Source organism: Tetrahymena thermophila (genome assembly GCF_000189635.1).
Source record: "Tetrahymena thermophila SB210 genomic scaffold scf_8254812, whole genome shotgun sequence".
NCBI lineage: Eukaryota > Ciliophora > Oligohymenophorea > Hymenostomatida > Tetrahymenidae > Tetrahymena > Tetrahymena thermophila.
In genome coordinates, this window is record NW_002476568.1 from 36,623 (window position 1) to 49,814 (window position 13,192).

At 19.1% G+C, this 13,192-nt stretch overlaps 3 protein-coding genes across 3 annotated transcripts in view; 1 reads left to right on the forward strand and 2 right to left on the reverse strand. All coding sequences in view use genetic code 6, as the record gives it.

The window, feature by feature from the left end:
* Window positions 1-1,833: 1,833 nt before the first annotated feature.
* Window positions 1,834-4,753, reverse strand: TTHERM_001170583 (kinase domain protein; the record flags this gene model as incomplete). Its single annotated transcript, XM_012795485.1, has 11 exons — window positions 1,834-1,996; window positions 2,103-2,192; window positions 2,360-2,449; window positions 2,623-2,712; window positions 3,075-3,164; window positions 3,380-3,469; window positions 3,635-3,724; window positions 3,900-3,989; window positions 4,120-4,209; window positions 4,371-4,460; window positions 4,623-4,753. The coding sequence occupies 11 exons, from the start codon at window positions 4,751-4,753 to the stop codon at window positions 1,834-1,836; spliced, it is 1,104 nt and encodes a 367-aa protein (XP_012650939.1).
* A 3,556-nt stretch (window positions 4,754-8,309) lies between these two features.
* On the reverse strand, window positions 8,310-9,812 carry TTHERM_01171640 (acetyl-coenzyme A transporter 1; the record flags this gene model as incomplete). Its single annotated transcript, XM_001007496.1, has 1 exon — window positions 8,310-9,812. The coding sequence occupies one exon, from the start codon at window positions 9,810-9,812 to the stop codon at window positions 8,310-8,312; it is 1,503 nt and encodes a 500-aa protein (XP_001007496.1).
* Window positions 9,813-10,637: 825 nt separating this feature from the next.
* Window positions 10,638-13,192, forward strand: part of TTHERM_001171650 (tetratricopeptide repeat protein) — a gene marked incomplete at both ends in the record, with an annotated part of 6,987 nt that continues 4,432 nt past the window's right edge. The window contains 9 exons of the mRNA XM_012795486.1: window positions 10,638-10,676; window positions 10,734-10,786; window positions 11,057-11,146; window positions 11,361-11,450; window positions 11,658-11,747; window positions 12,023-12,112; window positions 12,371-12,460; window positions 12,601-12,690; window positions 12,948-13,043. Coding sequence (XP_012650940.1) covers window positions 10,638-10,676; window positions 10,734-10,786; window positions 11,057-11,146; window positions 11,361-11,450; window positions 11,658-11,747; window positions 12,023-12,112; window positions 12,371-12,460; window positions 12,601-12,690; window positions 12,948-13,043 — 728 coding nt within the window. The remainder of the gene's footprint in view (window positions 10,677-10,733; window positions 10,787-11,056; window positions 11,147-11,360; window positions 11,451-11,657; window positions 11,748-12,022; window positions 12,113-12,370; window positions 12,461-12,600; window positions 12,691-12,947; window positions 13,044-13,192) is intronic.

The window sequence follows — 13,192 nt, forward strand, 5'->3', positions numbered from 1 at the left end:
TTCTAATATCATTTTTTAAATAGAAATTTTCATTAAAGATTTTACAGAAGAAAAATATATATTTTGTATTTTTCTAATGAATATTTAGAATAAAACATAAAAGCATAATTTGACAACATTTCAATATTATTTGTTTTTAAAATCTAATTTTTAAATTTGTAAATCAAACAGATTATATGCTAACTAATCTCTTTCCTTTCATACATCTTTTTTTTACTTTTAATCTCGACTTTTCTGGAATTTGATAATAGCTTTTAATAAATAATTTTATTAGATAAAATAAAAATAAAATGAAATAGATCAAAAATTAAATAAATCAACCAATAAAGAATGCTTGAATAATTAAATAAAAACTATTAAAAAATAAATAAAATTGTAGAATCATAATAGGAAAAGATATTTTTTTAAAATCATATTATTAATAATAAATTTAAAAGCTTTATTAATTGCTTTTACCCCAAATCAATTTTCAATGTGAATAGTTTTTTACAGCAAGCTAGTTAATTACCTATACAAAATACTCCTTCCTCCTTCATTAAGTTACTACTATTATATGTATTAAGTATTAATTTATTAAGTAAACTAATACAAAAATCCTAAAAAATTTAAATAATAAAAAAAAAATCAAAAAATCAAAAAAAGATAATAATTAATGAAAAATCTGCATTTTATTTTTATATTTACTTAATAAAGAAACAAATAAATTATTTTTACGCCAAGTTAAGTTTCAAATTAATGATCTAAGAACAATTAACTAAAGCTTAAGTTAAATTTGATGCTCCTTGATTGCAAATATAATTGTGACTTTTTATTTATAATATTCATTTGTTTAATAAAAGACAAATTAAAAAGTAAAGAAAATTTCCTAAATAATTATTTAGTTAAAAATAAGGTCAAAAAAACAAATATTTAAAGAAAAAAAATGTTAATTACTTTATAAAAAATGAATTAAACAAGCGAATAAACAAATAATATATACCTACAATTAAGATCCAAAATTTAGAGTTTACTGCAATTTACTAAGGCAGAGCCGATTGCTGAAATAGCATCATATTTATTAGAATTCCAGCTATTTATTATGCATTTATTTTTTATTTAAAAAGAAAATTATTAAAATAATTAAAATTTTTGCTCTAAATCTAAATTATTTTTATTAAATTTTATTTTTAAAACCTACTCATTTATAATTCTTAAAAAAAAACTATATTCTCCATATTTAAATCATTTCTTTTAAAAAACTAAATATTAGGAAAATTTAACTCTATCAAAATAACCATAATCAAGAATGAGAGAAAGAAAGAATGAAATAAATAAATAAAAAAGAAAAAATGAAAGAAATAAATAAATAAATAAATTAAGAAATAAAAAATGAAAGTAAGAAAAAAAAATAAATTAAGAATGAAAGAATGAAATAAATAAAAAAGAAAAAATGAAAGAAAGAAAGAAATTAAGAATGAAAAAATGAAAGAAAGAATGAAATAAATAAAAAAGAAAAAATAAAAGTAAGAAAGAAAGAAATAAATTAAGAAAGAAAAAATGAAACTAAGAAAGAAAGAAATAAATTAAGAATGAAAAAATGAAAGAAAGTAAGTAAGAAAGAAAGGATTTTGACATAGCTTAGATGTAATAATTTAGTAAATAATTAATTTTGATTTAAGATTAATTTTATAAAATTTGGAAAATGAATAAATAAATTAATGAATTAAAATGAATGTAAATAATTAAATCTAATTTTAACAAATCTATTATTTTCTTTTGGTAATTATTTAGAGCTGTTAAATTTGTAAAATATTGTATTTAGAAACTCATTATTATATTTTTAAATTACAAATTTCATTTTGTTTAAGAATTTTTTATTAAATTATTAATTGATTTCAAAATAAATAAATGTTTTAGCTATTTTTACCTAATGTCAAGAGATAAATTTGAGAGCAATTTCATTTACTCTAATGAAGAACTTAAATCTTATGATCCCTTATTACCTAGGGAGTTGTAGCTATTAAAATAAACAATAAATATTGTACAAAAATTTTAATTCACAATATTAAAACTCAAAAGATTTTTAAATATATTTAATAGAAATTAAATTATTAATTTTTTACCTAAAATCGAGCTTTAAAGTATTGAGATTGGCACAATTCACTAAAGCAGAACCTATGCTTGAAACTCCTTTGTCGCTCAATTCATTTCTTCTTTTTATGTTTGTTTAAAATCAATAAGTTTATAAGAATAAATAATATGAAATTAAAAAACTAACTATTTGATGTTTGAAAAATTAATTGCTTTATCTTTATGTTATGTATGTATGAAAATAAATTTCAATGAAATCTAGACAAAAAAAATATATAATTTTTTCTACTTAAAGATTAGTGTCAAATCTTAAAGCTTGGTCAATTTCGAAATAGAAGAGCTTAAAATTTCTGCACCAGATCCATTTATTTAATTATCGCTTTTAAAATTTTAAATATAAATTTTTAAGATAGTGTTCATAAAGAATGAAAATCAATTTATTTTTTGAGATTTTTTTCAAAAATAAATTTAATAAAAATAAAAAATCATTTTTTATTTATGATTAAATTCGCTTTAAATAACAAATGAATTAAATATAAAAAAAGTATTTACCTAAAATCAATTTCTAAAGTTATGAAATTAGAGCAGTTTGATAAAGCAAAACTTAAATTTGAAAGACTTTAATCAACTATTTTATTGTTACTATTTATTTATTTAAGAAGAATATTTTAATTTTAATATTATAATTAATATATATATATATATTGCAGAGCTAAAAGTAATGGATCAATTCATATTTTTTAAATAGAAGGTTTTCAAAATATTTTAAATATTTTTAATTATATTCCCATAAAAATTAAATAACAGATTAAACTTCAATAACTTATTATATATTTTATTAATATAAAATGTAATAAAAAGTTTAATAAATTTGAAATATTTTAACATGATTTGAATTTAATTTAAACTTATTTAAGGAAATGATTTACATTTTAAAGTAAATAAAAAAATATAATTAATTCTAAAAGATAATCAAAATAGAGTAATTTTATATTTATTTTTACCTAAGGTTTATTTTCAAATTAGTAAGTTGATTGCAGTTTGATAAATCAGAAAATAAAATTTGAATACAATCTTCAGTTAAATTGCTTTCACTTTTATATATTATGAAGGATAAATATTTTGAATCTAAATTAGAAATATAATTTTTAAAGGAAAAGTAAATTTTAATCTGAAATTTAAATAAAAAAATATAAAAAAGAGCTCAAAAAAAGCTTGCAAATAGTTTGATTTCATATTTCATATTTTTTTTACTAAGCAAGTATGCAAAAAATAAATAAGCAATTTTATAAAAAAATAAATTTTTTACTCAAGATTAAGTTTGAATGATTAAAGCTTATTGTAAGTTTTTAGAGTTGTGCCTAAATCTTATAAATTCTTATAGTCAACTTTACTTGAGCTAGATAAAAATAAAATTCATAAATATCTAAAATGAAAAATTAAATTTTAAAGCAAAGAATTTGAAAAGGTAAATTATTTTTTTATGAAAAAAGAAAGCAATTGCTTAATCAAATATTTACAACAAAAATTATAGAAAATAGAAAACAAATAATTTATTTAATACATCAGATTTAGTTCTAAAGTGGAAAGATTTGAACATTTAGATAAACCATGAAAGAAAACTGATATAGATTCTGTATCCAATACTTTACTCCTAATAGTATTTTAAATATTTATTTGCTATTTAACATAATCAAATATACAATAAAGCAAAGATATTTTAACAATAAATCAAAAGCAAATTTATCAATAAAAATATAAATTTATATAAATAAATATTTAAAAAGCAAAATAATAGAAGATATTTAAAGATAAATTTATGCATTTACTATAACGAAAGAGCCAAAATATCGAGGTTAGAACAATTTTCTAAAACAGAACCTAGATTTGATGCAAATAGTATTCCAATTTAATTATATCTTATTTATTTATATTAATTAGAAATTTATTAAAAAATACTTCGGATAATTTTTTAATATAAAATTAATCTATGAAAATTTTTTAACAAATCATTTAAAATTTTAATATAAATTTATAAATAAATTTTACTCAAGATTAAGCAATAAAGTGTGAAGCTCCTTGCAAAATTTAAGATGAGTTAGTAGCTCTGCGGCACCTGAATCACTAAGTGAGTTTTCTCTTTTATTTTTGTTAAAATATAAAATACAAAGTAATTAAAAAATGTAAAATTTGTGCGATTATTAAGCAAACTTGCTATCTAAAAGTAAAATAAATAAAATATTTGTTAAATAAAAGCATTGAACAAATTCTTAAAGAATAAGTAAATCGGTAATTTGTACTAAAGGTCTAGTTTCAAAACTTAGAGATGAGTTAAAGCTTTTAAAGCGGTAATTAAACTTAAGGCACCTTGGTCATTGATTTCATTGCCTCTTTTAAAGAATTTAAATACAATTTTATAAAAAAGATGAACAAAAAATAGAAAAAAATGGGCTAAATAAATAATTGAGTTTTAAAAAATATTAGACAGAATATAAAAAACTTTTCTTGGAGCAAAATATCATGAATATCTTTTATAAATAAGCTAAATTTACTTAAGTTCTAGTGTTAAATCAGATAATTAAGAGAGGTTTAATAAAGCGGAGCCTAAATGTTATGCACCCTGAGGATATATTAAATTGTAGCTTTTTAAATATTTAAAATTAATTTATTAATTAATTAACATAAAAATAAATAAAAATATTTATAATAGTAAGATATAAGATAGGTACGTGATCTTCAATAACATTATTCAATATTAAAAGAATTTTTAATTAAAATTAAAAATTTGTAAAAATAATTATTTTCATTCTCTTTTTTTGAATGAAATTTTTCTACTTTTGAATAATTTAATTTATTTATTTATTGTTTTTTATATTTGTAATCAATCAATCATAAGTATACTTTCATTCAGTTTTCATTCAATATTACAAAAAAATTTTATATTTCTTTTAAAAGAAAAGCTTTTATTAACTATTTATTTTAAATAAAGAGAGTTGTTTGATAAAATAATTTTTAATAAATAATAATAATTTTTTTTTTGTTTAATAGCATCGGTGTTATTTAAAATTTTAATGTCAACTCTAAAAAAATAAATTAATCGTGATTATGAATTTTAAACTAATTGTCTAAATTTAGCAAAAATATTTATTAATTCTGAGAAAAATCTTAATAAAGATATAAAAAATTAAGCAAGAATAATTTATTTATTTATATCTAATTACTTTAGGTTGATTTTCAAAATCTAATTAAAATTAAAAATTTGTAAAAATAATTATTTTCATTCTCTTTTTTTGAATGAAATTTTTCTACTTTTGAATAATTTAATTTATTTATTGCTTTTTATATTTGTAATAAATCATAAGTATACTTTCATTCAGTTTTCATTCAATATTACAAAAAAAATTTTGTATTTCTTTGAAAAGAAAAGTTTTTATTAACTATTTTAAATAAAGAAAAGAGTTGTTTGATAAGATAATTTATTTTTAATAAATAATAATTATTTTTTTTTATTCAATAGCATCGGTGTTATTTAAAATTTTAATGTCAACTCCAAAAAATAAATTCATTGTAATTATGAATTTTAAACTAATTGTCTAAATTTAGCAAAAATATTTATTAATTCTGAGAAAAATCTTAATAAAGATATAAAAAATTAAGCAAGGATAATTTATTTATATCTAATTACTTTAGGTTGATTTTCAAAATCTACAGATTAGTAAAATTTTATAAGGATTAGCCTATTCTCAATGCGTCATTAGCCCTTTGTTGACAGTATCTGTGTAAATAAAAAAATAATAATAATTTTAGCTAGCCATAAAAAACAAATGTCAATAAATGATAATAAATATTTAAAGATGTAAACAAAGAAAAGTAAAAATATAAATTTTAAAATTAAATGAAAATGAAAATAAAAAAAGGAAATCAAATAATTTGTTTTTTAATATTGAAATAATTCATAAGAAAAAGTAAAATATTATTAACAATAATTTATTTTTTCAAACAAACTAAAAAATATTTAAATTTTATTGGCTTATTAAAAAATTAAAGCTTTTTAAAAATAAATAAATAAAATTGTAATAATAAATTAAATTATTTTTTAATTAATGGTTGATACCTTAGATTAATATCTAGATGAGTTTGTTAAGTTTAAGAATACTTTAGAAACTTTTAGTGCAATAAAAGTAAAATTTCAAAATCAATAATTTGTTTTAGTTGTTTGTTACTTATTCTAAGTTTTCAAAATACTTTTTATGATTGATCATATTTATTTTTATTATTTTATTTATTAAATTTTTAAATAAATTAATTAACTTTGTAAAATTTTTATCAAATAATTATTTAAATTCGTTAATCCAAATTAAAAAGAAATTACATTTATTGTAAAATGAAATATCTTAGAAATAAAACATTTTTATTAATATTGTAAATTCTCATAAATTTCCCTAAAATTCTGTCAAAATACTTAAATGAAAAAAATTTATTTAAGAATTTTCATTTTCAAAAAAGTTCAAAATAAATTTATTCACTATAAAAAATTTTTTTACTTTAAAAATCTGTATTATAATTAATTTTCTTAGCCTTTTAAAAATAAATATAAAGAAAATAATTAAGCTGTAAAACAAAAAAATGTAATCAAAAATTTAATAATCTGGAAGCAACTATATTTATTAGAGTTTATCAAATCATATATTATTATAAATATATCAAAATTATTTATTTTTAAATAATAATTTACAAATCAGCTTAAATACCTACCTACCTTATCCTTTTAGAAAATTAATGAATATCTTAATATATTTAATAATAGTAAATATGGTTGAATATACTCATAATATATATATTAGTCTTACTCACGTGCAGTTCAAAAATAGTGGATAATGTTTTTAAATTAGGTAATATGTTCAAATAATAAACAAAAAAGGTTGTCGACACTGGGACTTCCCAAGCGGTCCCCCACCTTAGTACTAACCCAGCCTTAAGGCGCTTAACTTCGGAGTTCGAATGGGATCCGGTGTTTTCACCTTAGTATGGCCGACAACAAAATTAATATTCAAATTATTTATAAATATAAAACTTTTTTCATTAATTTAATTTTGTAAAATAAAATAATTTTGAACAGCAATTTGAATTTTTAAATCGAATGTCTAAAGCAATAATTTAATGAAACTTATTAACTACGGAAATGCTTTTTTTAATAAAAATTATTTAAAAGAAAACTAAAATAAGTAAATATTTTATATTAGAAATAAATATTGATTGATATTTTTAGATTTAAAATTAGTAACAAAAATAAAATATGCAAAATAAATATTAATAAAAAGAGATAAATTTTAAAAGCTTAAAGCAAGAGGTTTTAAATAGTTATTAATTTGTTTTATTTATTATTTTTATAATTTATTAAGAACCAATCAATCATTGTTATTTTTTAGGCTGCAACTTTTCTAGTCTCCACTAATTTTTTTGGATTAGCTGCAAAGATAGGATTTTCTTATGCATAAAGAATAAGTAAATTAAAGAATATGTTAGAAATTTTAATTTTTAAATTGAATTCGTTAATAAACAATAATTTAATGAGATAATTAAATTAAAATTTAATGAAAGCTTTTTAACTATGGAAATATTTCTTAATAAAAATTATTTAAAAGAAAACTAAAATAAGTAAATATTTTAGAATAGAAATAAATATTGATTGATATTTTTAGATTTAAAAGTATTAACAAAATAAAATATGCAAAATAAATATTAATAAAAAGAGATAAATTTTTAAAACTTAAAGCAAGAGGTTTTAAATATTTATTAATTTGTTTTATTTATTATTTGTATAATTTATTAAGAACCAATCAATCATTGTTGTTTTTTAGGCTGCAACTTTTCTAGTTTCCACTAATTTTTTTGGATTAGCTGCAAAGATAGGATTTTCTTATGCATAAAGAATAAGTAAAGTAAAGAATATGTTAGAAATTTTAATTTTTAAATTGAATTCGTTTATAAACAATAATTTAATGAAAGCTTTTTAACTATGGAAATACTTCTTAATAAAAATTATTTAAAAGAAAAATAAAATAAGTAAATATTTTAGAATAGAAATAAATATTGATTGATATTTTTAGATTTAAAAGTATTAACAAAAATAAATATTAATAAAAAGAGATAAGTTTTAAAAGCTTAAAGCAAGAGGTTTTAAATAGTTATTAATTTGTTTTATTTATTATTTGTATAATTTATTAAGAACCAATCAATCATTGTTGTTTTTTAGGCTGCAACTTTTCTAGTCTCCACTAATTTTTTGGGATTAACTGCTAAGAGAGGATTTTCTTATGCATAAAGAATAAGTAGAGTAAGGAATATGTTAGTCCTATGAAAACAACTTAGGTAAATGATAGGTAGCTTAGAGCAACAAGGGCAATTTGTTCACTGAATTAACCTCCGAGGTTACTGAAACTGTTTAATGTTGTTAAGCTGCTTCCGCCAACGTCTTCGTCAGAAATTCTGTTAAAGAATCCTCCTTGAGCTATAAATTTAAATGTACTTACGAATATGACTAAGATTTAGAAGATCAAAACTAAAATAAACATTTGCTTGTTTTGAGATTCATCGATTACAGGATTTAATATTATAATTGCATAGCCTATTAAAGCAACAACTATTTAGATGACAAACGCATTTCTCCATGCATTCATTTCTTTGCTTGGACGAATTAATTTACTTGAAAGAATTGCTGCTATAAAATTGAAAGGAATTATTATTGTACTAATAGTAGAAATAATTTCTTTAGATAAACCTTGTCTGACAAGCAAAACAGTAAAAGAAGCAAAAACAGGCGAATTACCAATGTTTTAACTCAACATAAAGATTATTAAGAATCTAAGGTTTTTATTAGTAAAGAATCCTCTCAATTTTTTGATCACATCAATAACGCTATCAATTTATTCTTATTATTGTTCGCTTGTTTCTTCATTTGCTAATTTAGAGTTTTTATTTTAATCATTGACTTTTTCAATTTCTTATTTATCAGATTTTTCTCTTTCTTGAACAAAGAAATGAACGAAAACAGTAACTACAGCTATTATTGCAGAAATAATTTGAAGGAATTGTTTAGTTGTGACTAAAGGCTTATCGCTTGGAGTAGAATACAAAAATTTATTACAGAATTCTACACTGTTGATTTAAATAAAGAATGAGTTGGTGATTAAAACACCAAGGAGTTGTCCAATTGTATTGCAAGTTGATCCAATGTTAACATGCTCTTCATTTTCGAAAATAGTTAAGACCCAACCATCCACAGCAATATCTTATTGAGACGAGAGAAAAATTGCAATAAATCCAAAAATAATCAATGAACTAATTTCTTAATTTTTGAGTAAATCATCGATGCTCAAGCTAACTACAAAAAATAAAATAGCCATCAAATACTAAATAGGAATGATGTAAGATTTGCGTTTGCCAAAAGACTTGAAATAGTGAGCATCCTAAAAAGGAGCAAATAGAAATTTAAAAGTAAAAGGATAAAGAACAACTGATAATTCTGCTAATTTAGTCATAGAAATGCCTGCCTCTGTTAATAGTAATTATACTGCTCCACCAAAAAACCCAATAGGGAACCCTTAAATTGTGTAAAGAATCAACAAAAGCAATATCCCTTTCTTCTCTTTACTTGTTAAAGGCTAAGGCTTTTTCTCATGCTGATCTACCTATTTGATATGATGAAACTTATGATATTCAGATTCTGAATGAGGATCCATAAAATAACTAACTAACTAACTATCTTTGTTTATATCTAAATTAATACTTTTTTAAGATTAGTAATAAACCTATTAATATTTTTTTGAATATATATCTTTTGTCTTTATTTTTAAATAATCAAAAACAATATGACAAATCTTAAAAACCAAATTTAAAATCACTGACTAACTCAACATTTATTGTGTGGCATAATGAATTAATTAAAATACACAAATTAATTAAAACACGTTTTATATTTTTTTTATACAATTTTTTTTGCAAAAATGTTTGATTATTTATTGTTAAATACTAAATGCTTATTGTGATTTGTTGTCTAATAATTATATATACTTAATATAGCGTCATTCAAATAATTATTTTTTATTTATATTTCTTAAAATTAGTTTTTATAATCTATATTTTAAATATTATATAAATTGGTATAAAAGCTCTTATTTAGTGCACGTAAACTTTATATATACATAAATAATATCTACTTGCAAATAAAACTAATCAGAAAAATCTATAAATAAAAAATAATTTTATTAAATTTAAATTGTTTAATTTATTACTAGAATTTATTATTACCGATTCTTTAATACTTACGATATTTTTAAATTTATATTTTAATTAGAAAAATTAAGATTTAATAATGAAATGTTAAATTAACTTTTTTGTGATATCTTTTCATAAATTTATTTTGAAAATTATTAAAATTTATTTGTTCTTTTTATCCAAGTTAATTTGAAATAATAGTAAATTAATTTTTTAATACAATTATAATATTTTAAATTTCCATAAATTGCTATTAAATATTTTTGAAAAAATAATAAATAAATAAAAAAATGAAATAATAGAAAAAATATTTTAACAAAATAGAACAAGTAAATATTTATTTTTTTATTAATATAGTTTAAATTTATTTTTTATAATAAAAAAAGTTTTTAAACTCTTCACTTTAATCAGATTAGGTTCTCCATATTGATCTGAGGAGGTAAAATTTATTTATTAATATTCTTATTATTAACGCGTTTTTTAGATTTAATTTTCAAGTTATTAACAATATTATTTTTCTAATAGAAATTATAAACAAAATTCATTCATTTTTATTAATATATAAATATTTTTTAATTATTTTTACTAAATCTCTACTCAATTTTTCTTTTGATAATTATTATTATTAATTTTTTATGATTTAACATTTTTTCTTGGTTCCTTCAAAATAACTAATTAACACTTTATTTTTTATTCAATATTTAAAAAGTGGCAATAAAATTGGTGAATAAGGTGCTTAAGGTTTAGGTTCTGCTTTAGCAAAATGCCTTAATCTATCAAACTTGATACTTTAACTTAAGTAAAGCATTTTATTTATCTTGGATTATGATATTTTTTAATCTAAAAAATGAATTCAAAACAAAAAAACTTTTTAGTTTATTAATAACTCTCTATTTGATTTATTTTTTATTCTTCTTTTTATTTGTTTGTTAATTTAACTCATTTTTTCTTTACTTTTTATTCATTTTTTCCTTCTAAGTTACAATTTAACTTTATATTCTATATTTAAAAAGTGACAATAAAATTGGTGCAACAGGTGCATCAGGTTTAGGTTCTGGTTTAGCAAATTGCACTAATCTCTCAAATTTGTCAATTTCTCTTAAGTAAACACTTTTTAGCTGCTTATTTAATTTACTATTCTTTTTTTATTCTGCTGTGTTTTAGCTTTCTTTTCTTTGTTAATTTAACTAAACTCATTTTTTAATTTTTTATTAATTTATTAATTTCTTATTATTTCATATATTTTTCTTCATTTTTCCTTTCATATATCATATTAATTAACTTTATATTTTTTCTTCAATATTTAAAAGTGGAAATTAAATAGGCCCTATTGGTGCATCAGGTTTAGGTTCTGATTTAGGAAAGTGTAAGAATCTCTCAAATTTGACACTTAACCTTTTGTAAAAATAATTTATTTGTTTTCGATTGAGATATTTTTTAAATATAAAAATTAATTTATAACTATAAATAATTTATTTATTTATTATCCTTTTATTTGATTTATTTTTTATAATGATCCTGTTTTTTTTCTTACTTTCTTTGTTAATTTTATTTAATTTATTTTTTATTTTTAATTTTTGCTTTTATTTAATTTATTTCTTATAATTCATATTTTATCTTCCTTTTTCCTTCTAAATATCTAATTAAAGATACATTTTTTTTAATATTTAAAAAGTGGCTGTTAAATTGGTGAAATAGGTGCATAAGGTGTAGGCTCTGGTTTAGGAAAGTGCACTAATCTCTCAAATTTGACACTTATTCTAGCGTAAAAAAAGCTGTTTATTGTTTATTTGTTTAGATAGTGATATTTATTATTTTTACATAAAAATGAATTAAAAAAAAATTAGCTATTTTAATTAATTTTTTACCTTTTTATTTGATTTATTTTTTATTTTTTTTATTCTGTGCAAATATTTTTTAAATATTTATTTTTTAAATTAACTGATTTTATTATTTATTTTCAACTTTTTATTTAATTCATTTTTTCCTTCAACAACTACTAACTACTTCAATATTTAAAAAGGTCTAATTAAATTGGTGATGAAGGAATATCAGAATTAGGTTCTGATTTAGGAAAATGCACTAATCTCTCAAATTTGACACTTTTTCTTAGGTAAAATGAGTTTATTTATTTTAGATTGTGCCATTTTTTCATTTTTAACTTTTAATTTTATTATTAATTCGTATTTTTTCTTCATTTTTTTCTTTTAACTTATAAATTAACTATATTTTTTTTCTTCAAAATTTAAAAAGGTCTAATTCATTTGGTCATTAAGGTGCATCAGGTTTAGGTTTTGGCTTAGGAAAATGCACTAATCTCTAAAATTTGACACTTGATCTTTAGTAAATATATTGGATTTTGATATTTCTTCATATAAAAATGAATTTAACGCAAAATAACTCCTTATATTTATTTATTTATTAACTTTATTTATTTTTCTTATATTTTTTTCTGCTTTTGTTAATTTAACTCGTTTATTATTTTCAAGTGTTAATTTTGTTAATTAATTTATTTCTTATCTTTTCATATTTTTTCTTCATGTTTTCCTTCTAAATAACTAACTAACTAACCGTATATTCTTTGTTCAATATTTAAAAAGTGGTAGTAGCAAAAAAATTGGTGATGAAGGGGCATCAGGCTTAGGTTTTGGTTTAGGAGAGTGTAGTAATCTCTAAAATTTGAAACTTGAGCTTAGGTAAAACAGTTTATCTGTTTTGGATTGTGCTGTTTTTAATATAAAAATGAATTTAAAGCAAAATAACTCTTTTAATATATTTATTTATTTGATTTATTTTTTCTTTCTTTGCTAATTTAACTCATTTTTTCATTTATTTTTGGCTTATA